General features: G+C 47.3%; 1 protein-coding gene across 4 annotated transcripts in view; it reads right to left on the minus strand.

The window, feature by feature from the left end:
* Nucleotides 1-18316, minus strand: part of LOC146813541 (uncharacterized) — a 90531-nt gene extending 72215 nt beyond the window's left edge. For 3 of the 4 annotated variants that reach the window (XM_085620325.1, XM_085620323.1, XM_085620322.1), the window contains exon 1: nucleotides 18126-18315. In XM_085620325.1, coding sequence (XP_085476451.1) covers nucleotides 18126-18149 — 24 coding nt within the window. In that variant the 5' untranslated portion in view covers nucleotides 18150-18315. Of the gene's footprint in view, nucleotides 1-18125 lie in introns of all 4 variants that reach the window. The other variant, XM_085620324.1, reaches the window with a different exon arrangement.
* Nucleotides 18317-19346: the final 1030 nt, after the last annotated feature.

The raw sequence follows: 19346 nt of genomic DNA on the forward strand, positions 1-19346 counted from the left end.
TACAACGCTGCTAAATTATGGAATACTCTTCCCGCTCAGCTGCGTGCAACTATTCACCATCTCTCCTTCCGGAGGAGGAAGCTGAAGACTTGGCTTTTTCAGAGTCTGCCTTAATCAGCTCATTTTCTCTGTGCTTGTGCTCTGCTCATCACTGATAGCGCAGGGATGCCTAAGGGTAGCCAGCCGCTCTATAAATATTAATTAATAATAATATCCCTTTGCTCTCTTACCTTTCACTTCATTCATTTCTCCCTTCTTCATATTCTTGAATTTACTGATATTCTTATTTGTGGACTCATTCCCTGTTTTATGGTTTACGTCTAGCTGTTTGAAATTGTGATTACTAGAGGACACAGGGGAATGTATTGTTTATCAGCGGACCACCATATGTGGACATTACGATTCATAGGTAGTTAATACTCACAAATATTGTGTTGTCAATATTTACAGCTCACAGGGCATGGCCAACCGCCGGAGCTAATGGCCGCACTGTAGTGCGGCTCCGGCCCTCATCCCCCTAAATCCCTGAATATCCACACACCTATCCTTCACTGCAGACACGTCTCAGTCGTAATCAACGGTGCGAGGGTCAGAGACCGAAATCCGGTGTTGAAACGGGACCAGACAGACACTTGTATCGTGCTGCGATTGGCGGCCTGCTTGGCGCGTGCAGCCCCGGTGTTGCGTAATCACACAGCCGGGAGTTGCGACCATCTCGAAAGCAAAAGTAGGCGCCCCAACCGGAGCCTGAACACGAAGAGCTCTGCAGTACAGCGAAACGCAAGGACACAGTGCAGCAGAGGACACACCACGAAAACGGCAAGTGCCAGTCTGTGCGTACCTTGGGTGTGCCCTGTGGCCCAGCCGCGGAGAGAGGTGCTGTGGGAGTGCGGGACAACCGGAGTGCGGTCTTCGACGGGAGATAGCTCCACGTGGGCCCAGCTGAAACAGCAGCATACCATATGCCTAGTATAAAATAGAGGGATCCTCGCGGACCCCCGGTCCTGAAATAACACACAAGTGCGCCGGATCCAGTCAAATAATAGAGGCATAGAATAATCAGGCATTTCTAGACGACATGCAGGGAGACATGGATGCATAGCCGAATTCCTACGCCATATTACTGCCATCGCCATCCACTTGATAGAGCCTAGCCGCACGGAGAATCTCCCTCGTCTCTGTGCATAACTGGCTGCATCAGAATGAATGGCCCTACGTGATTACACCCCTTGCAGTGCCATCACTGTGGACGGGACCGGTTGTGGCGCAATTACTCTCAGCCAGGGGATAGTGCTGGAGCGAGGTTTTCCCAAAGAATTGTATACCTCCTCCATTTTTATCATTTAGAATTAAAATGAATAACTGAGTAGTATTAATGGTATTAATGGTTTGCTGTGTGTTTAATTAATCAACATTACTAATTAGAAAATACACGGGGGAATTGCATTTGCATGGCCTGATTGATACGTAAACTAATTTCGTACGCATACTAATGTCAGATATTTAGAATTTGTATATTATATATTGCTTATGTGATGTGATTTGTGAATCGTGCTTTAAATTGTGAGTATGAACCGCAATGCGTGTTGCTTATGCTAGATAAATACACACACACAGAGGGTTTAGTGAGGGAATAACATTTTAATAGTCATTTCAAAGTATTAATTACGTTTTGTGTCTCTTTGCTTAAGTTGACCTTTCTGGAGCGGCCACAAAATGGCTGCCATCCCTATTTTGACGCACAGACAAGATACAGAAGTCACTGAGTGAAGTGCGCCTGCGCTAAAAGATGAGCAACAATAACCTCGTCCTGACCCCAGGCAGACTGTACTCATGAAGGACGCCCTGGGAGGAGTGCCAAGCCTTAAACAAAGAACTTCCTTAAACTATGAACTGTTATAATTGATGACACTAAGGACACAAACCCGCATGGGAATCAACATGCCCTGAATGGACTAGAAACTGTTACTATTTTATTAATAAATTGAGAGCTGCATCTAATGCAACATCTAATGCATGGGAATCAGGTTCAACCAATCAAATTTGTTCTAAAACAGGTATTGAAACATTTGTTGTCAAAATTTTACTATAAAAGTAGACTAGAGAGGGTAGGACATTATCCCTCGCACACCTTCACTTTACCAGATTGCCCGACGTTATGCTGACGGAGAGGACGGTGACATTGCTGGACAGCTGCTTACCAGAGACTCTGATGGACTGGTCAGATGCCCAATTAACTTACGAACTGATTCTTTGATTTATGGGCATAGAGACGAAAGATCTGAATTTAACATAGAGGACGCCATTTAGCCAGATTAGGTAAATATGCGAGCCAAACATATTGAATGCTATATGATTTTCCTTCTGTTTTAATTAGATAAACATATTATTTCATATAAAGAACTGTGTCGGGTTATTATTTGAAGTATTTCGATGTATATTGTTTAGAAGAGTTAAGTGATGCTATTCCCAGCAACTAGCTGATCCATGGCCAATAGTATGGGAGGAACTGCTAGGTTAAATGTATTGAGACCCTGGTGAGGTACGGAGTTATAGGTAAACTGGTTGTTACTCATCAGGTGATTGATGCAATCTTCCTCCCATTTCCAGCGCATGGAATAGAGAAAGGACTCCCCTCTCTCGAGGACCATTGATCTGAAAGTAGAATGAATGAATGGTGTTATGGGCCCCACCAGTGAATGAGTGAATGAAATTTGGTCGTTGAAAAGATCTGTGGTCTGGTCTGTAGCGAGGGGATTTGTGGTATTCAGGGCTGGAGCAATAGCACTGTTATCATCGGTGGGGAAGTGGTGGTCTATTGGGGTAAGCCAAAAGGCCAACGGGGGTACGACGCCGGGCAGGCGGTGGGGAGGCCCCGAGACACCGGTTACCCCCCCCCCCCACGTAGTACTACCTGAATTCCTCAGGGGAGCAACCATGTCCAGCACCAAAGGCAACTGTGGCTCACACCAGCCCAAACTGGGCAAGATATCATGGCTCAAGAATCAGGAGAGGCCCAAGTTGCAAGTGGACACACCACCTGGAACCCGCGACACCCCTCCAGCGCAAGCGGACCCTACACTACAAGACATTCTCAATGCTGTCACATCGGTACGCATGTCATTAGAATCCCGTATTGTTTCCGTCTCCATTGAAGTTGGCCTCATCCGCGTGGATTGTCGCAAAATGAGTGATCGTGACACTGAAGTGGAAGGAGTGACTCCAAGCCTGACTACCACCTCCAAGGGCTTAAAGAAGCAGGTCCCGGAATTGCAGAATACCACCAGGGACCTTGAGGACCAACTCGATGACTACGAAGGAAGGGCCAGGAGGAATAATGTGTGAATTATTGGTTCGTGGAGGAACTAATCACACAGCGGCTCCAGCCTAAGACTCTCTCCAAATACTTTTCAATTGAACGCACACATCGTCAGGGCTCGACAAATCCACTCGCCCGCTCGCATTTGCGAGGGAGAATTGATGAGGACAAGCTATTTTTAGGTCCTACTCGCCCTTTCTGGCAAGTAGGAAGAGAAACTAACTTTTGTCCTCTGTCTGTGAAAACAAAGCAAAAGTGACAAGATAATAAGATTTAAAGGCATTTTTATTGCTCACAAAGGGAATGAGCAATAAAGATGCCTTTAAATCTTGTTATCTTGTCACTTTTGCTCCGTTTTCGGAAACGGAGGTCAAGTAGGTTGAAGTGAGGTCGAGGGGATTTTCCAAGGCACTAGACTAGTACAAATTTTCGGATTTTTCGAGCCCTGCATCGTGTGCCGGGAGGCAAACCTAAGCTTGGACAACCCCCCAGGCCCATTTTGGCCCGAGTGTTCAACTTCCGTGATAGGGACATAATCCTGCAAACTGCGCAACGTGCTCCTTCGATCAAGATTGACAATAGCACCATCATGTTTTTCCTGGATTTCACCCTGAAGGTCCAACAACAGCGCAGAAGTTTCCTGGAAGTTAAAAAGGCCCTGAGGGATAGAAAGCTGCAATATGCGCTGTTGTTCCCTGCAAAACTCAGGGTAGAAGCTGAAGGCAAGGCATGGTTCTTCACGGAGCCGGAGGGCGTCTGGGAGTGGCTGGAAGCACGCATAACTGGGACAGACGTCGAATGAGAACAGGAAAGGACCACAAAGTGAAAATGTCTTAACGAGAGGGAGGCGATACCACAGATACAGAGCGAACAGAGACTGCCCAAACTGGTCCTGCATAATGTAGGGGGAACAGGAACATAGCTAAAGCAGGCAGAGGAACATAAGTTGCCAGCCGTACGTTATTTGCAGCTCCTCGCCGGACTGTTTGGTATTCGATCCAACCTGGAGAAGTCTAACGGCAGCTGCTGAGGAAACGGAGAGGAGACACCCAGGACTGGGAATGGCTGAGTACAAGAAATTCATATGTAGGCGCTCCTGTTTTCAGTTTCTATTTTTGGTAAATTCTGGTGGGTTTTTTTCAGTGTTTTCCAGTGATTTCAATACCTTTAAAAAACAGTGCTTTTCAGTGGTTACTCATTTGCGCGCCATAAAAAACAGAAGAAACAGTGTTTTACCGGTGTTTATGGAATGCATCGCTTTTATTATTGCTCGCTTTCTTCACTGATGCATGGTATATAGACAGTGTACCTCTGGTTTATGCTCTAATAATAATTATATGTGTGCCAGTGCCATGAACAGGAACATGTGGATTTGATATATAGTAATCAAGACGTGTCATGTCATCCCCATATAACAACTAGTAGTAACATTAATACTAGGCACTTCACAAAACCGTTTTTGCAAAGTCGCATCCTACCAACGTACAAGAAATGATTTCTAAAATCTGTGCTTACTCCAAATGTGCGGTTATCTGGCCAGCGTGGGAGCAAGACATGGCTGGCCCAGGAAGTGGTGTAATGAGCCCCGAAGCAGGGGGTGCTGGAGGAATGGGGCTACGAGTTATTACCTCCTTTTAATCAAAGGTGAGATGGGACCAGAGTAAGGACAAGGCACATGTGTTTCAGAAATAAAAGTTAGATGCCGCACCTGGAGCATTACATGTTTTCTACACTTAAAAGAAACACATTAATTGACACACATTTTTATGCTCTCAGATGTGCGATCCTATTGTACCTTTCCAAAACACAGATCTGTGATTGAGAAACACTATAAATGTAGGTATTTATGGTAGGAAACCGCAGCGAGAACCTGCTATTCAGGGGGCATCAAGGGAGAACACATTTCGTATAAAATTTATTTGAGCTCAAAAAGTCTACTACAAAAACAATTTTACTGGAAAGTATTTTCTGTGCTCAATTTAGTTCACAGGATTAATGAGACGTTAATCCCGCCACATGGCTGCCCTCCCACCCCCATGGAGTCTGTTACTGGTCTCCTACATTTATTGTTTTAAGGTGCTTCCTTTTCTCTCCATGTTCCAGAAACATATATTTTTCCTAAAACTCTGCCTTCGCTTACTTAGTAAACAAAAGTTGTTAATATCTTTTCTGGCAGGCAGCACACCTGTGGTGACCGGGATTCCAATGTTTGTTAAAAAAGCAAGCAATTTTTATATTCTCTTGCTAGTCATCAGGGTTGTTAGGCAGAATGTTTCTGTATCAATACTGAGCATCACAAAGTTTTATGATCCCCAATTCATTATATCACCTCATGTAAAATGAAACAATTTTATAACACAAAGCCCTCGTATCTCATGCCCACAAGCTGTGTTGCTGGGTGCCAGGTGTTGCTCCGGCTCTCGAGCCATTCACACCTCGGCCCCCTTGTATCGGACCGGCCCAGCAGCAGTGTTTTCTAAACCCCCCCTCAGGCCGCTGCATGCAGGCAATAGTGGGTGGGGGATGAAGAAGTATGCAGGGCCTCGATGTGTTGTCACCTCGGCCCTAGTGTCTTAGGCTTTGGTGGAGGGGTGTGCCTTTGCTTGGGCCTCCCTTTGACGCAACAGAATCCCAGCACCTGCTCAGCATCCTGTGATTCTGGGCAACTTGCCTAATCTTTAAAGGCCTACAATAAAACTAAACTTTATCTTGTATGTAATCGGCACACATGTAAATCACTCTAGTGCCCTTGGGACGAGATCACACTATATAAAACTACACAAAATATCTAGTTAGATATGCTACTTTGACATTTGAGAATGCCCTCCAGATTTTATTCCCTTGCTATTTTCGGTCAATAAAAATATATATGCTTTTTTGTGCAATTTTTTATAGCGCAAACTCCACCCGAATGTACTGGAGTGCTTTACATGAGCGCCTTTTTTTGTTGCAATCTTGCTCTTTGAATCTGTGTTCTGTTAATTTCTAGTGTGCCCATCTGTGATGTAAACTACTGTGCGCCAGTCACGTTCAGTGGTTCCTGAGCTTCCTTGGTGTCAGGCATGGCTATGTCATCCTTATTCGATATTAAACTCGCTTTATGTAATAGTTAATCACCATCAGCTTGCCATTAGATATTTGCCACCACGAACAGCAGTGTTTAAAATATTGTTTTTTATAAAACCTTTTTAGGGGGTAAAAGTGCGCTCTGTAAAATGGAGAATGCAGCAGTATCCTACTGCCACACCCAGGCTGTAGTTGTTATTTACTGAGACTTGGACTGCCAGCTGTGCACCAGCCCAAAAGAGACAGATATCAGACACAGGACTATGGGATCTTGAGAAAGACTTAAGTTGTGCATCCGGTCCTCTAAGAAGTAGCTGTACTTGCAAGCACAGGCCCATGACCCGGACAAAGGGGCCCAATGCCATGGAGGCAGTCTCAAGTGCTTGACGTGCAAAGGCCTAGACATGATAATTAAAGAGGACTCCTACAAACCTCCGTATTCATTTTAACTTCGCTTTTCTGCCCGCAAGCCGATAATGATCACATGTTGGCTAATTGTTTGATGTTTTTAGGACCTTAGTGAACCAGCACACAGAACCCTCCCTGCTGTCCCACTCCCCTGCCGTACTGACAAACTGAAGCGAGACAGTGGGGAGGGGGGAGTACAGCAGCGTCGTCCGTTGGGCCATCGTCACCTCAGTGACCCCCTCCCCCTGAGCCAGGGTGGGGGCCAGGTGTTGCTCCGGCTCTTGAGCCATTCACACCTCAGCACCTCAAGTGTCAGACCGGCCCAGCAGCAGTGTTTTCCAACCCACCCCTCCCCGTCAGGCTGCCGCATGCAGGCCATAGTGGGTGGGAGAGGAAGAAGTATGCAGGGGCTTGCTGGGGCCCAGGTATTGTCACATCGGCCCCAGTGTATACTTCGGTGAAGTGACATAATCCGAGCGTCTGCTCAGCAGTCTGTGATTCTGGGCAGCTCACTTAATCTTTAAAGGCCTACAATAAAATGAAACTTTGTCTTGTATGTATTCGGCACACATGTAAATCTATCTAGTGCCTGTGGGCCGAGATCACATTATATAAAACTACACAAAATATCTAGCCAGGTTTAGTACACAGTTTCATGTTAGTCAGGGCATTCTAACGCTGATCAATCTGGTAAAAAAACAGCGATCTATAAAGGCACGATCTGGGAATGCAGGACATTTTTTCTGAAGTGCCCGGCTCTAACTGTGATCCCAATCCAACCCTTACCCCATCTCGGAATTCGCCATTGCAGCCTGCTAAGATGTTGCTGTGCGAGGCGCTCTGAAGATTTTGGAGCAGATGGGACGTGCAGAGAGAGGGTGGGAGTGAGGGTTTGCTTCATATTGCTGTTTCCAGTACAGTTCTGTTTGTACTGCTTTGGCTCCCTCAAGTGGTCGCGCTGTGGAATAAATTTGAAAAATCAGTGAGACTCGGTTTTAACCAGGTCAGCTGATTTTCCGTCGGTAGGGTATTGTCGAGCACAGTCGGTTTTAACCGAATTCCGGACAGCCTATGCATATGCTATAACCGGAGATTGTTTGCAATGCATATGTTTAACTTCTCCGTGCCGTAGAAGCGGTGGGACTAGTGGGAACCCCATACAACCATAATGGCGGCTAACAATGCCCCCTGTGACATGAGACTCGAGGTGACACTAACTCTACTCTCCTAGAATGTCAATTTGCTAGGGGATAAAATTAAGAGGAGGTAGTGCTAAAATATATCAAACGACAGGCGGCAGACATGGTTCTACTGCAGGAAACCCACCTCGTCGGGAACACCCGTAAGGCGCTTGATAGATGGGGATACAAACCTGTAGTCCATGCAGGATTTACTACTGGGTCTAGCGGGGTAGGGATACTATTGAAGAAAAATCTCCCATTTGTTGTAACTCAGACGCAAACAGATAACTATGGACGCTTTGCTGGGATGTCGGGGACCTGCGAGGGTAGAACTATGAATGTCCTCTCCGTGTATATACCTCCTGCTTTACACAAGTTAGTTTTACCAGAACTTAGTAGGATGATTCTAGCCTTACCAGAAGGTGAAGTGGTGTTGGGTGGTGACCTCAATATGACGCTTTGTGACCAAGCTGACAGATACCCCCGCGGGGCGCTGCTGCACGAACACAAAACACACTGGCTGAATTCACATCAGCACTGCGCCGGACAGATATATGGCGGACAGCTCACCCGCAGACACGGCAGTATACATACTACTCGACCGCTCACAAAAGACACTGCCGTATTGATCACGTACTATCTCTGGCTGACACTGCAAACCACTTCACTGAGGTTCAACAACCCCCCTACCCTTTTGTGACAGGCCTACCATTTTAGAATGGGTGTCTTGTTCAACTCCAGCCCAAGCTGAGAGTTCTAAGTCATTCCCCAGTAAGCAGTCTACAGGCAAGGTTGGGGACACTGCCACCCTTTTAGGGCCAGTGACACCTCCCCAGCTGAGACATACCTCTGCCATGGGATGACTGTTCTGTTTGCCATCAATGTTGGTCACCTGGTAGGAGAAACCAGGCAAAAGCTGCTCAGAGGGAACTAGCCAATGGGCCACCATTGTGATGCTAGCTCCAGTGTCTCTGTAGGCCTCAGCTTTTGTACCATTGATGTAGGGCTCCTGTCTGTACCTACCCAAAGTGTTGGGACAGGCAGTGAAGTTGGCAAACCCCATGCCACCATCACAGACAAGAGTATCTGCTGCAGGGGAATTGGCTAAGCCAGGGTCCCCCTGTGTTCCCCAAGTAAACCCACCCAGATTTCTGGGGGCACTCCCACCACCTGGGGGATTACTGCTGACAGTAATAGGTGGTGTGACAGGAGTAATTGGAGGAACAGTTTTGTTTTTAGCCCTTGGGCAACCGCTGTCAGTTTTCCAATGCCCAGGAGTTTTACACTCATGGCAGTAGGGCTTTTTGGCTGTGGTAGAGGAGGGAGCTTGGGACCCACCACCCTGTGTGGAGTTTTGGGGCCCTGAGGAAGGTTTCTCTTTTTCTTTATCCCCACCCTTCTCTTGAGGCTTGGTGGTATCTTTCTTTTGGTCACCACCCTGGTTTTTAGGCCTGATCCTGGTCCTGACCCATTTATCTGCCCTCTTTCCCAATTCTTGGGGAGAGGTCAAATCTGAGTCTACCAGGTGTTGATGGAGAAGCTGGTTTTGACAATTACTTAAAATCTGCTCTCTCATCATCAAATTGTACAATCCTGTATAATCAGACACCTTACTTCCCAGCAACCAACCCTCCAAAGCCTTAGTGGCACATTCCACATATTCAGACCAGTCCTGAGTCTGTGTCTTCTGGGTGTCTCTGAACATTAACCTGTACTGTTCAGTGGTTAAGCCTAACCCATCAACTAGGACACTCTTCAGGACTCTGTAATTTCTGACATCCTCTTCTCTAACAGTGAGGAGTCTATCTCTGCCTCTCCCCTCAAAGGAGAGCCATAAGATTGCTGCCCACTGGTCTTCAGGAACCTGCTGCACTTTGCAGGCTCTCTCAAGAGCAGTTATCCATTTGTGGATGTCATCCCCACTTTTGTAGGGGGGCACAACCTTAGACAGGTTCCTATTGTCAAAGACCCTATCTTTGTCCTTAGGGACAATGCTGCCACCAGTGGGTATAGACCCACTCTCTTTATGCTGTCTAGCCTTGCTAAGTTTCTCTTCCATCAGGGCTACTTCTAGCTCCTGCTTCCTGATCCTCAGCTGAGCCTCTTGCATCTTGGCCTCATGTTCCCTCCTCTGAGGGGTGGTCATCCTTCTCCTGGAGTGACCTTGAGAGCCTCTAGAGCCATGGGAAGCATGGGAGTCACCTGAGCGATTCCTTTGCCTTCCAAGCCCTGTGTTAAGTCCACTGGGGAGATCCAGTGGGTTGAACCCACTGTCAGTCCCCAATAGCCTTGGTTTAGCTGGGCCAAGTATAATACTTGGCACTGGGCTAGTTCTCCCTTCATCCTCACTACTGTCAGTATCCTTTTCACTCTCATCCTCTGTGGTAGGCATCCCATCTAAGGGGTGACTATTGGAACTGGGTACCTCTGTAGTATCTTCAGAAGGGGGGCCTCCTGTTCCTGACCCTAAGGGGGCTAACTGGGAAGCTTTCTTGAGTGCTCTCTGATTCTCATCATTCTGTAAGAGCTCTCTGAGCTCAGCAGAGTTTGGGTTCTTGGGCTGTTTAAGGCCTCTAAGAGTTGCCAAATGCCTGAGCTCATTCTGATTACGGGTAGCAAAGCTGGATGGTGCCCTCTGGGGGTCACTCTCAACAGAGATGGGTACAGTGGACCCCTCTGCCCCGGCCATTGCTCTTAAGTGTGGGTGGATGTGTTGCAATCTACCTACACTTGGGTTTACCTACTAAACCTATCTAGTAGTTGTAGTCAGGGTGTGCTACTCCCTTTGCTCTACAACAACTAAGTTCAGTAGAACTTAAGTATATCTAATCTTGTTTTATATGTACCTACAGGTACCTATGTGATCTTTCAATTGGTAACCAAGAGATTACAATGGTAAAACACAGCAAGCTCAAATCCCACCGCTGCCACCAATGTGAGAAGTTGGCCTGGTATATGCTGTTCACTAGTTCTAGTGACCACCTTGTACCATGCCAAGCAACCCTTATGGTGTGGTTGTAAGTCAACCTTTTTGGACTAGCTGCCCTAGTGGTAGCGTAGGCTAAGCAGTCTTTGAGGCTAAACTCGTGATGCGTGTTAAGCAAGCTGTTTTACCAATAGTAACCCCCTTTTATACCAATGAAAGGACACCACACAGATATATATTCAAAATATATATGTATTTATTTCTCAAAGTAACCCCTAGTCTCTTTATGAGCACAGGAGCACAAATCGTCAAACAAGATTATCACAGAATACACAGAAGTTGCACTCTATATGGATAGGCCCTGGTGGCCACTCAAACCATATACTAAAATAGTGGTATAAGTACCACGAACAGAAAAGGGAAAAGGCCTAGGGCCTCTAGAATCGCTGGGCCTACAAGGAGCTAACGTCAGTTAGTGACCAGGAGGTCCACGGGTGGCGTGTGCAGAGCAAATGGTCACACGCGGGCTCCCATAGGTTTCAATGGGTGCGTAAAAAGTACAAAGTTACTGCAAAAGGAATCTTCCGGATGACCTAGGAACTTAAGATTTGGAACACAGGCACTAGAGATGTATTACTACACATGGGCACCGGAGTACCAGCTTTACCTCACCCACAGGAAGCGGGTGCATAGGCCTCAAAGTGCGTCGGGTTTCTTCTATCTGTTCCGTTGAGCCTGGGACAAAGATGCTGCAGGCGGTCGGTCGGGAAGAGATGCAGTGGATCCAAGAGTGGATCGGAGATGTTGAAGACCTGTAAGCAGAGGGGACAGTGTTCACAGTCACTAGCCAGTGACCAGCGTGGCACCAGGTGGGTACCAGGCGATGTCGGGTGCAAACAGGTGATGAGGGGTAGCTTGTCTCCGCAGCCACGTGGTCCCTGAAGGTCGACGACGTCCAGGAGTCGGCTCACGAGCTGTCCCACGCAGGCTCTCGCTGTCGGCGGTGTCGGCGACTTGATCGAAGCAAACAAGCCTTGGCAAAAGCAATTGCAGGAGGATTCGGAAATCAGCTGTTGGTTCTGACCAGCAAGGTCAGAGGGATTGCTCCTTTGGAGGGGAGCAAGGGCCAGTCTGGAGCAACCAGACCAGCGGTGTTTGTCGTAGATTTCGTCGCCAAGATGGCCACTAGCCAGCGGGCCAGCAACCGGTTAGGCGCGTCGAGTGGCAAAATGCAGAAGGGCCCCACGCAGATCGTGGAGATGCTGGAGGGCTCACCTTTGGTGCAGATGCTGCTCGAGGGTTGGGCTTCTCAGGACCCAAAGCACAACTTGGAGGGAGCCTCGGTTGTTGCACTGGTCAGCTTGTCGTAGTCGTTCCAAGATGGCTGGCTCCACGTGTCTCGGTGCCTCCACGGGTCTCCTCTTTGCAGGGACTGTGGATCGGGCGGTGAGAGGTCTGGAGGTCCAGGTCTTGTCAGTCTCTGGGCTCGGGCTCCGGCGGGAGGCGGCGGCAAAGCAGACGGTGATTCGCTGGATGGTGCTTGCGTTAGCAAGGTGGTCACTCCCTGACCACAGGGGAGATTTACTTCAGTCTTCTGTGCAGCAGAATGTCGAAGTTCCCGTCTTCTTCTTAGTTTCAAGTTGATTCCAGGATGTCTGAAGTCTTAGGACACAGCTCCTACCTTTATTCGGATTCTAGGGGCCGGACTACCTGCTAGGTCCCTCCCTATGGGTGGGACCAGGAAGGGGGGTGGTTACACCCCCAATCCTTTGTCAAGCTCGCCCCAGGCCCGGGACTGGTGTGCCCCAGGACCGGTTTGAACTGGCATATGCACCGAGGCTCCTTGTGAGCCACAGGCATGTCTGGTTTCTTTCAAGCCCTACCTGACCAATACACAAAATCCTGTCTGGGGTGGTGCATGCACCTCCCCTGGCAGGAAACCCTTTGTCCACACCTCCCAAGCTGGAAGGACTCCCAGCAGCAGGAGGGCAGACTTGTGTCTGTGGTGGCAGCATCCATTTTGTGGAGCTGAGGCTATGTCTGATTTTACCCGGGTTTCAGGTACTGTACATGTCGTGTCCCTCTAGAAGGGTGGAATGCTAACCCCGTCGCCAGAATTGGCGAGGGGTTAGTATTCCAATTCGTATGACACCTTACTCGACATGTTTTGATAAAGCCAAACCAAAGATAGCATTTAACCGCGAGGTTCATAATGCACTTAAGAGTATATGGTATGACGATATCTGGAAACAGTAGAAGGAAGTTGTTCCGACCACTGCAGACAGGCTCAGCTCATGCCAGAGCACCATCTCACATGGAACCAAGCACTCTGCCTTCAGGATTGTTAAGGCCTGCCATAGGAGTGACTTATAGGTTACCAGGTGTCCCATTTAAGGTTAGGTATAGGTATACTACACCTAAGTAAGAGGTGATTACACCAACTTACCCCAGCTGAGTGATCAGCCAGTTGTGTCAGATTGTTAGGCCAAGCCTGGGGTGGCATAATACATGCTGCAGCCCTTGGCAGGCCTTGGGTACACCAATGCCCTGGGTACCTAGTGTACACTGGTACAGGGGCTGACAGGGTGATCCACTTCCAATTGGTTATGCACCTAGGGTGCATAGTTTTAATTTAGTAGAGAGAACAGCAGGCTGGGGGTCTGATTGGCAGGCCCACAGCCTCAATATGTCAAAAACCAGTGAAGCAAAAAGCAAAAATTTGGGGTGACCATAGGATAGCAGACCCTACTCTCCTACAGTGAGGGGCATCTCTGACCACGCTCCTGTAAAGGCATGATATGCAGTATATGCTACCCCCACCCGCAGGACACTTCCCATCAACCCACGGTGCCTTCAGAGCCCCTTTTTCAAAGATGCATTGATCAAAGACACAGACTTTTACTTCGCTGAAAATGTGGGGACGGTTCAGTTGGCGCAGATTCTGTGGGAGGCCTGGCCTATAAGGCAATAATTAAGGGTCGAGCACTGTCACTCACAGTAGGACGCAGGAAAGAGAGGGACTGGAGCAGGACATCCTGGCAAGGGAACAAGCGTTAGGGGTCAGCCGAGACGAGGCAGAGAATCACATTCTGGAACTTAAACGTAAAGAGTACAGATGCCTAGCCAATGAAACTGCCAAGCTCAAACACCATGCCACACTTTTCAAAATATAGGACCAGGGAGACAGAGACAGTAAACTCCTAGCATGGCTAGATATGAAGGAAAGGGCGGACCGCTGGATCAGAGTAATAAACAATGAGAATGGGACCGGTCTGTGTGACCCACAACATATAGCAGACGGGTTTGCAGAATATTATACGCAACTTTACTCACCGGTTGCAGCAGTTACTATAGAAAAAGTACAGGAGAAAATAACCGATATGCAAATCCCTATTCTAACCCCAGATGACCAGCAACTGCTGGAGGACGATATCATTGTCGAGAAGGTCACAGCCGCCATACTCAACATACATTCAGGGAAAGCCGGGGGTCCCAATGGTCTCACACTGGAACTCCTCAAAGTAACAGCGTCCAAGGTGGCACCACACCTCCTTTAAATCTACCTTGAGAGCAAATCGATCGGAATGCTCCCCAGAGACCAGAGGCTTGCATCCTTAGTTGTAATACACAAGGCAGGGAAACCGGCTAAAGATTTGGCCTCATACCGACCGATATCTTTACTGAATGTTGAAGCTAAAATTCTCACAAACGTGTTAGCCAACAGATTGCTACCAGTCAGCACACAGTTGGTACTACCAGACCAATCTGGATTCATGCCTGGTCGTAACACCCTTAATGGCGGAGCTTCGTCATGTACGACCCTCGGGGATCAGAGTCAGGGCCCCTACTCTCTTGAGCCACCCGGCTCTACTGGGTACCCGTCCCAATGATCCCTAACAGAGGAAATCTCCTGCCAAAAGTGTGCAACAATATTTCAAAGAATACAAAAAAGTGCAGTGCGATAATGTGATAGTGTACTAAAAATGACTACGTGGTCAAAAAATATGTTTAATGTGAATTGACCAGGTGTCATGTCTAAAAAACCAAATTAGTCAAAAAACTTATAAATGACTACTTCCTGACTTGGTCTGTCTAGGTCGTTTAATTCACATTAAACATATTTTTTGACCACGTAGTCATTTTTAGTACACTATCACATTATCGCACTGCACTTTTTTGTATTCTTTGAAATATTGTTGCACACATTGGGACGGGTACCCAGTAGAGCCGGGTGGCTCAAGAGAGTAGGGGCCCTGACTCTGATCCCCGAGGGTCGTACATGACGAAGCTCCGCCATTAAGGGTGGCCCGATAGACCCTTTAATGTCCCTGCCTGGTGATGCAGTAATGCTTTAATGTTTTGATGTAAGGGACAGCACATACAGCATCATGCGGCATTTTGTTTATTTTTCGACTTAGGACCTTCATGTAGTGTTTGTAATCAGGAATCTGCTTTGGGACGGGAAGCCTCCTCGTATCTCTGGGCCGAAACTTGTCCGTGGGTGGTGTGATGGGGGGAATTGCCCTACCAGACGTCCGACGTTATTACTGTAAATCATAGCCAAATGGGTATATGGATCGCAACAGGACCCAGCTTGTCAGATGGATAGATGGCTGATGGGCCACAGAGGGTACAGAGAGGCACTATACAAAAAATGACGGCGTCAACAGCTTACTGGGCCCACTGCTCTAACGGTTGCCATATGGCACACTACCACTACAAGACTTGGCTGGAGAAATAAATTGACGCTAATGACACCCCTATGGCATGCTGCCATTTTGGGCAATTTAAGTAGATGTAAAGGCTTCGATAAATGGGACACCATAGGAATATCACAAGTTAGCGACTTAATAGAGAAAGGTAAAATATTGACCTTTGCATAACTGCAAATAGAGTACAAACTATCCGTAGACAAAACCTTCTGATACTTACAAATATATCATGCCTTACTAGAAGCAACTAAAGAGTTAGATGGGATCCCGGATGCCACCCCCTGAAAGACAGAATTACTGGCAGATCCCATGCAGAGTAAAGCAATCTCCCGCACATGCCCGAAAATAATCAATAGCTCACCAGACCCGATGACCCCCCTATACATACGCTGGCAGACTGACGAAGGAGACTCAGAGGAAGAGGACTGGTTTGATGCGCAGTCCTCACCGCGCGAGGTAGCCATACCGTCAAGGCTGCTACTGGTACAATTGAAAGTTTTACACCGTATGTACATTACATGCACAACATTGGTCAAGATGGGGCGCAGTAGTTCGACAGACTATAGAAGGGGATGTGGGGAGGCGGGTACGTTCAACCACATATTCTGGGACTGTCCCTTGATACAGAGTTACAGGGAGGCAGTTAACCAAGTAGTGAGTGAGGTGAGTGGAATTGCCCTAACACTATCTCCCAAGACATGTCTCCTCAACATCTGGGACGCCACTGACTTCAACCGTATGGATCAATTGTGGGCAGTCAACGGTTTTACACTTGCGAAGCGTAATAATGCCCATAAATGGGGAGTTTCAGAACTACCAATGATTGTAGAATGGAAACGGGATGTTGATTGGTATATGCTGGCAGAGCGAGGAGTCTACACGAATAGAGGTTGCCCCAAAAAGTGGGATAAGATATGGGGGAAATGGAATGCATATCGTGGTAACATTTGCACCTCCCAGTCAGAACAAAGAAATGGACCGGACACATGCATGACACAATCCTGAATGGGGGAAGGAGAGGGGGGCACTAGATGAGATGTTCAGTATTGAATTGTAGTCTGTCTTTGATCTGAAGTGATGCATAAGACTGTAATGTACATTATAACATTTATTAAAAAGAGTTGAAAAAAATATTCAAGCTCACACTTGTGCTGTCAATATTCACAGGTCACGCTTCTTGTGCTGTCAATATTCACAACTCACACTAGTGCTGTTGATATTCACAGCTCACACTTCTTGTGCTGCCAATATTCCCAACTTGCACTTCTTGTGCTGTCAATATTCCCAACTCACACTTCTTGTGCTGTCAATATTCCCAACTCACACTTCTTGTGATGTCAATATTCACAGCTCACGCTTCTTGTACTGTTAATATTCACAGCTCACGCTTGTTGGTTATCAATATTCACAGCTCACACTTGTGCTGTGATATTCACAGTTCACACTCGTGCTGTTGTTATTCACAGCTCACACATGTTCTGTTGATATTCACAGCTCACACTTGTGCTGTTGATATTCACAGCTCACACTTGTGCTGTTGATATTCACAGCTCACACTCGTGCTGTTGATATTCACAGCTCACACTTGTGCTGTTGATATTCACAGCTCACGCTTCTTGTACTGTTAATATTCACAGCTCACGCTTGTTGGTTATCAATATTCACAGCTCACACTTGTGCTGTGATATTCACAGTTCACACTCGTGCTGTTGTTATTCACAGCTCACACATGTTCTGTTGATATTCACAGCTCACACATGTTCTGTTGATATTCACAGCTCACACTCGTGCTGTTGATATTCACAGCTCACACTCGTGCTGTTGATATTCACAGGTCACACTCGTGCTGTTGATATTCACAGCTCAAACTTGTGCTGTTGATATTCACAGGTTACACTTGTTGTGCTGTTGATATTCACAGCTCACACTCGTGCTGTTGATATTCACAGCTCACACTTGTGCTGTTGATATTCACAGGTCACACTCGTGCGGTGATATTCACAGCTCACACTCGTGCTGTTGATATTCACAGCTCACACATGTTCTGTTGATATTCACAGGTCACACTCGTGCTGTGATATTCACAGCTCACACTCGTGCTGTGATATTCACAGCTCACACTCGTGCTGTTGATATTCACAGCTCACACTTGTGCTGTTGATATTCACAGGTTACACTCGTGCTGTTGATATTCACAGCTCACACATGTTCTGTTGATATTCACAGGTCACACTCGTGCTGTTGCTGCTCACACTTGTGCTGTTGTTATTCACAGCTCACACTTGTGCTGTTGTTATTCACAGCTCACACTTGTGCTGTTGTTATTCACAGCTCACGCTTGTATCGCCTGTTGCCACAGCTCCCACGTGTGTGGTTGATGTCGCTCGCTGTGAGACTGATGAGCTGCTGCCGGCCTCTCAGTCCCCAGGAGCCTCTGAGTTTCGCAAGCCTTTAGATTGTGCCCCCCCCCCTCCCTCCCTCCCTCCCACCCAATGCTCAGGGGCCCAGCTCACCTCGTCGGGCTGCGGCGTCGGCATCACTGGCTCGATCCCCGAGTACTTGGCGTCGCTGGGCTCCGAGGCCGGGTTTGGGCCGCACTGACCCCGAGCAGAGAGGGACAAGGTCCAGAAGATACACCGGCAAACACCCCTCCGTTCAAGAGGCCCGTTGTTCTACTGCGCATGCGCGCACCTCTGACGGGCATGACCTGCAGCCCGTAGACCTACTACGCATGCGTAGAACGACGAACACTAGTTCTCAATACATTATTAGTCAATAACCCTTATTCTGCAGCATGTCACATGCGCAGAACAAGGACAGAGATCCCTGGGTTCCTCCGCCAATAGCACTAGACTGCACTGCGCATGCGCAGAGCCACAGACGCTTCTCGCTGGAGCCTGGCAGTAGCTGCCGCCTTGCGGGACACCATGGGAGGAGCGGTGGGTGGTTTATTAATCTTATATACAGAGCAGAGTTTGCCCGGAGGCATCAGAGCACTTTACAAGAGAACCAAAAACATAACAATCGCAGCATGGGTAACAAACAAAGATAAGCATGGGTAACATATATAGGCATGGGTAACATATATAGGCATGGGTAACAAATATAAGCATGCGGGGTAACACATATAAGCATGGGAAACAAATATAGGCATGGGTAACAAATATAGGTATGGGAAACAAATATAGGCATGGGAAATAAATATAGGCATGGGAAATAAATATAGGCATGGGTAACAATTATAGGCATGGGTAACAATTATAGGCATGGGTAACAATTATAGGCATGGGTAACAAATATAGGCATGGGTAACAAATATTGGCATGGGGCATGGGTAACAAATATAGGCATGGGAAACAAATATAGGCATGGGAAACAAATATAGGCATGGGAAACAAATATAGGCATGGGAAACAAATATAACCATGGGAAACAAATATAACCATGGGAAACAAATATAACCATGGGAAACAAAGATAAGAATCATGAGAATGGGTAACAAAGATAAGAATGGGAAGATGGCAGAGTGAGTAAATGGGGAGGGAGATGCATCATCAGCAGTTCGTGTAGGCAGTATTCTGCCATGCAATACTCCTGATTAAAGGCGAGGGGCTCAAGGGTCAGGGATTGAGCGTTTCTTGAGCCTCCCTAGGCACCCAACTATTTAGGTTCTCAATTACGTAGGAGGTTGAAGAGGAATAAAGTGCTTTGTAAGTGGTGGCAGCAGTTTTGAA

The sequence above is a fragment of the Triturus cristatus genome, chromosome 7 (genome assembly GCF_964204655.1).
Source record: "Triturus cristatus chromosome 7, aTriCri1.1, whole genome shotgun sequence".
In the NCBI taxonomy this organism is placed as follows: domain Eukaryota; kingdom Metazoa; phylum Chordata; class Amphibia; order Caudata; family Salamandridae; genus Triturus; species Triturus cristatus.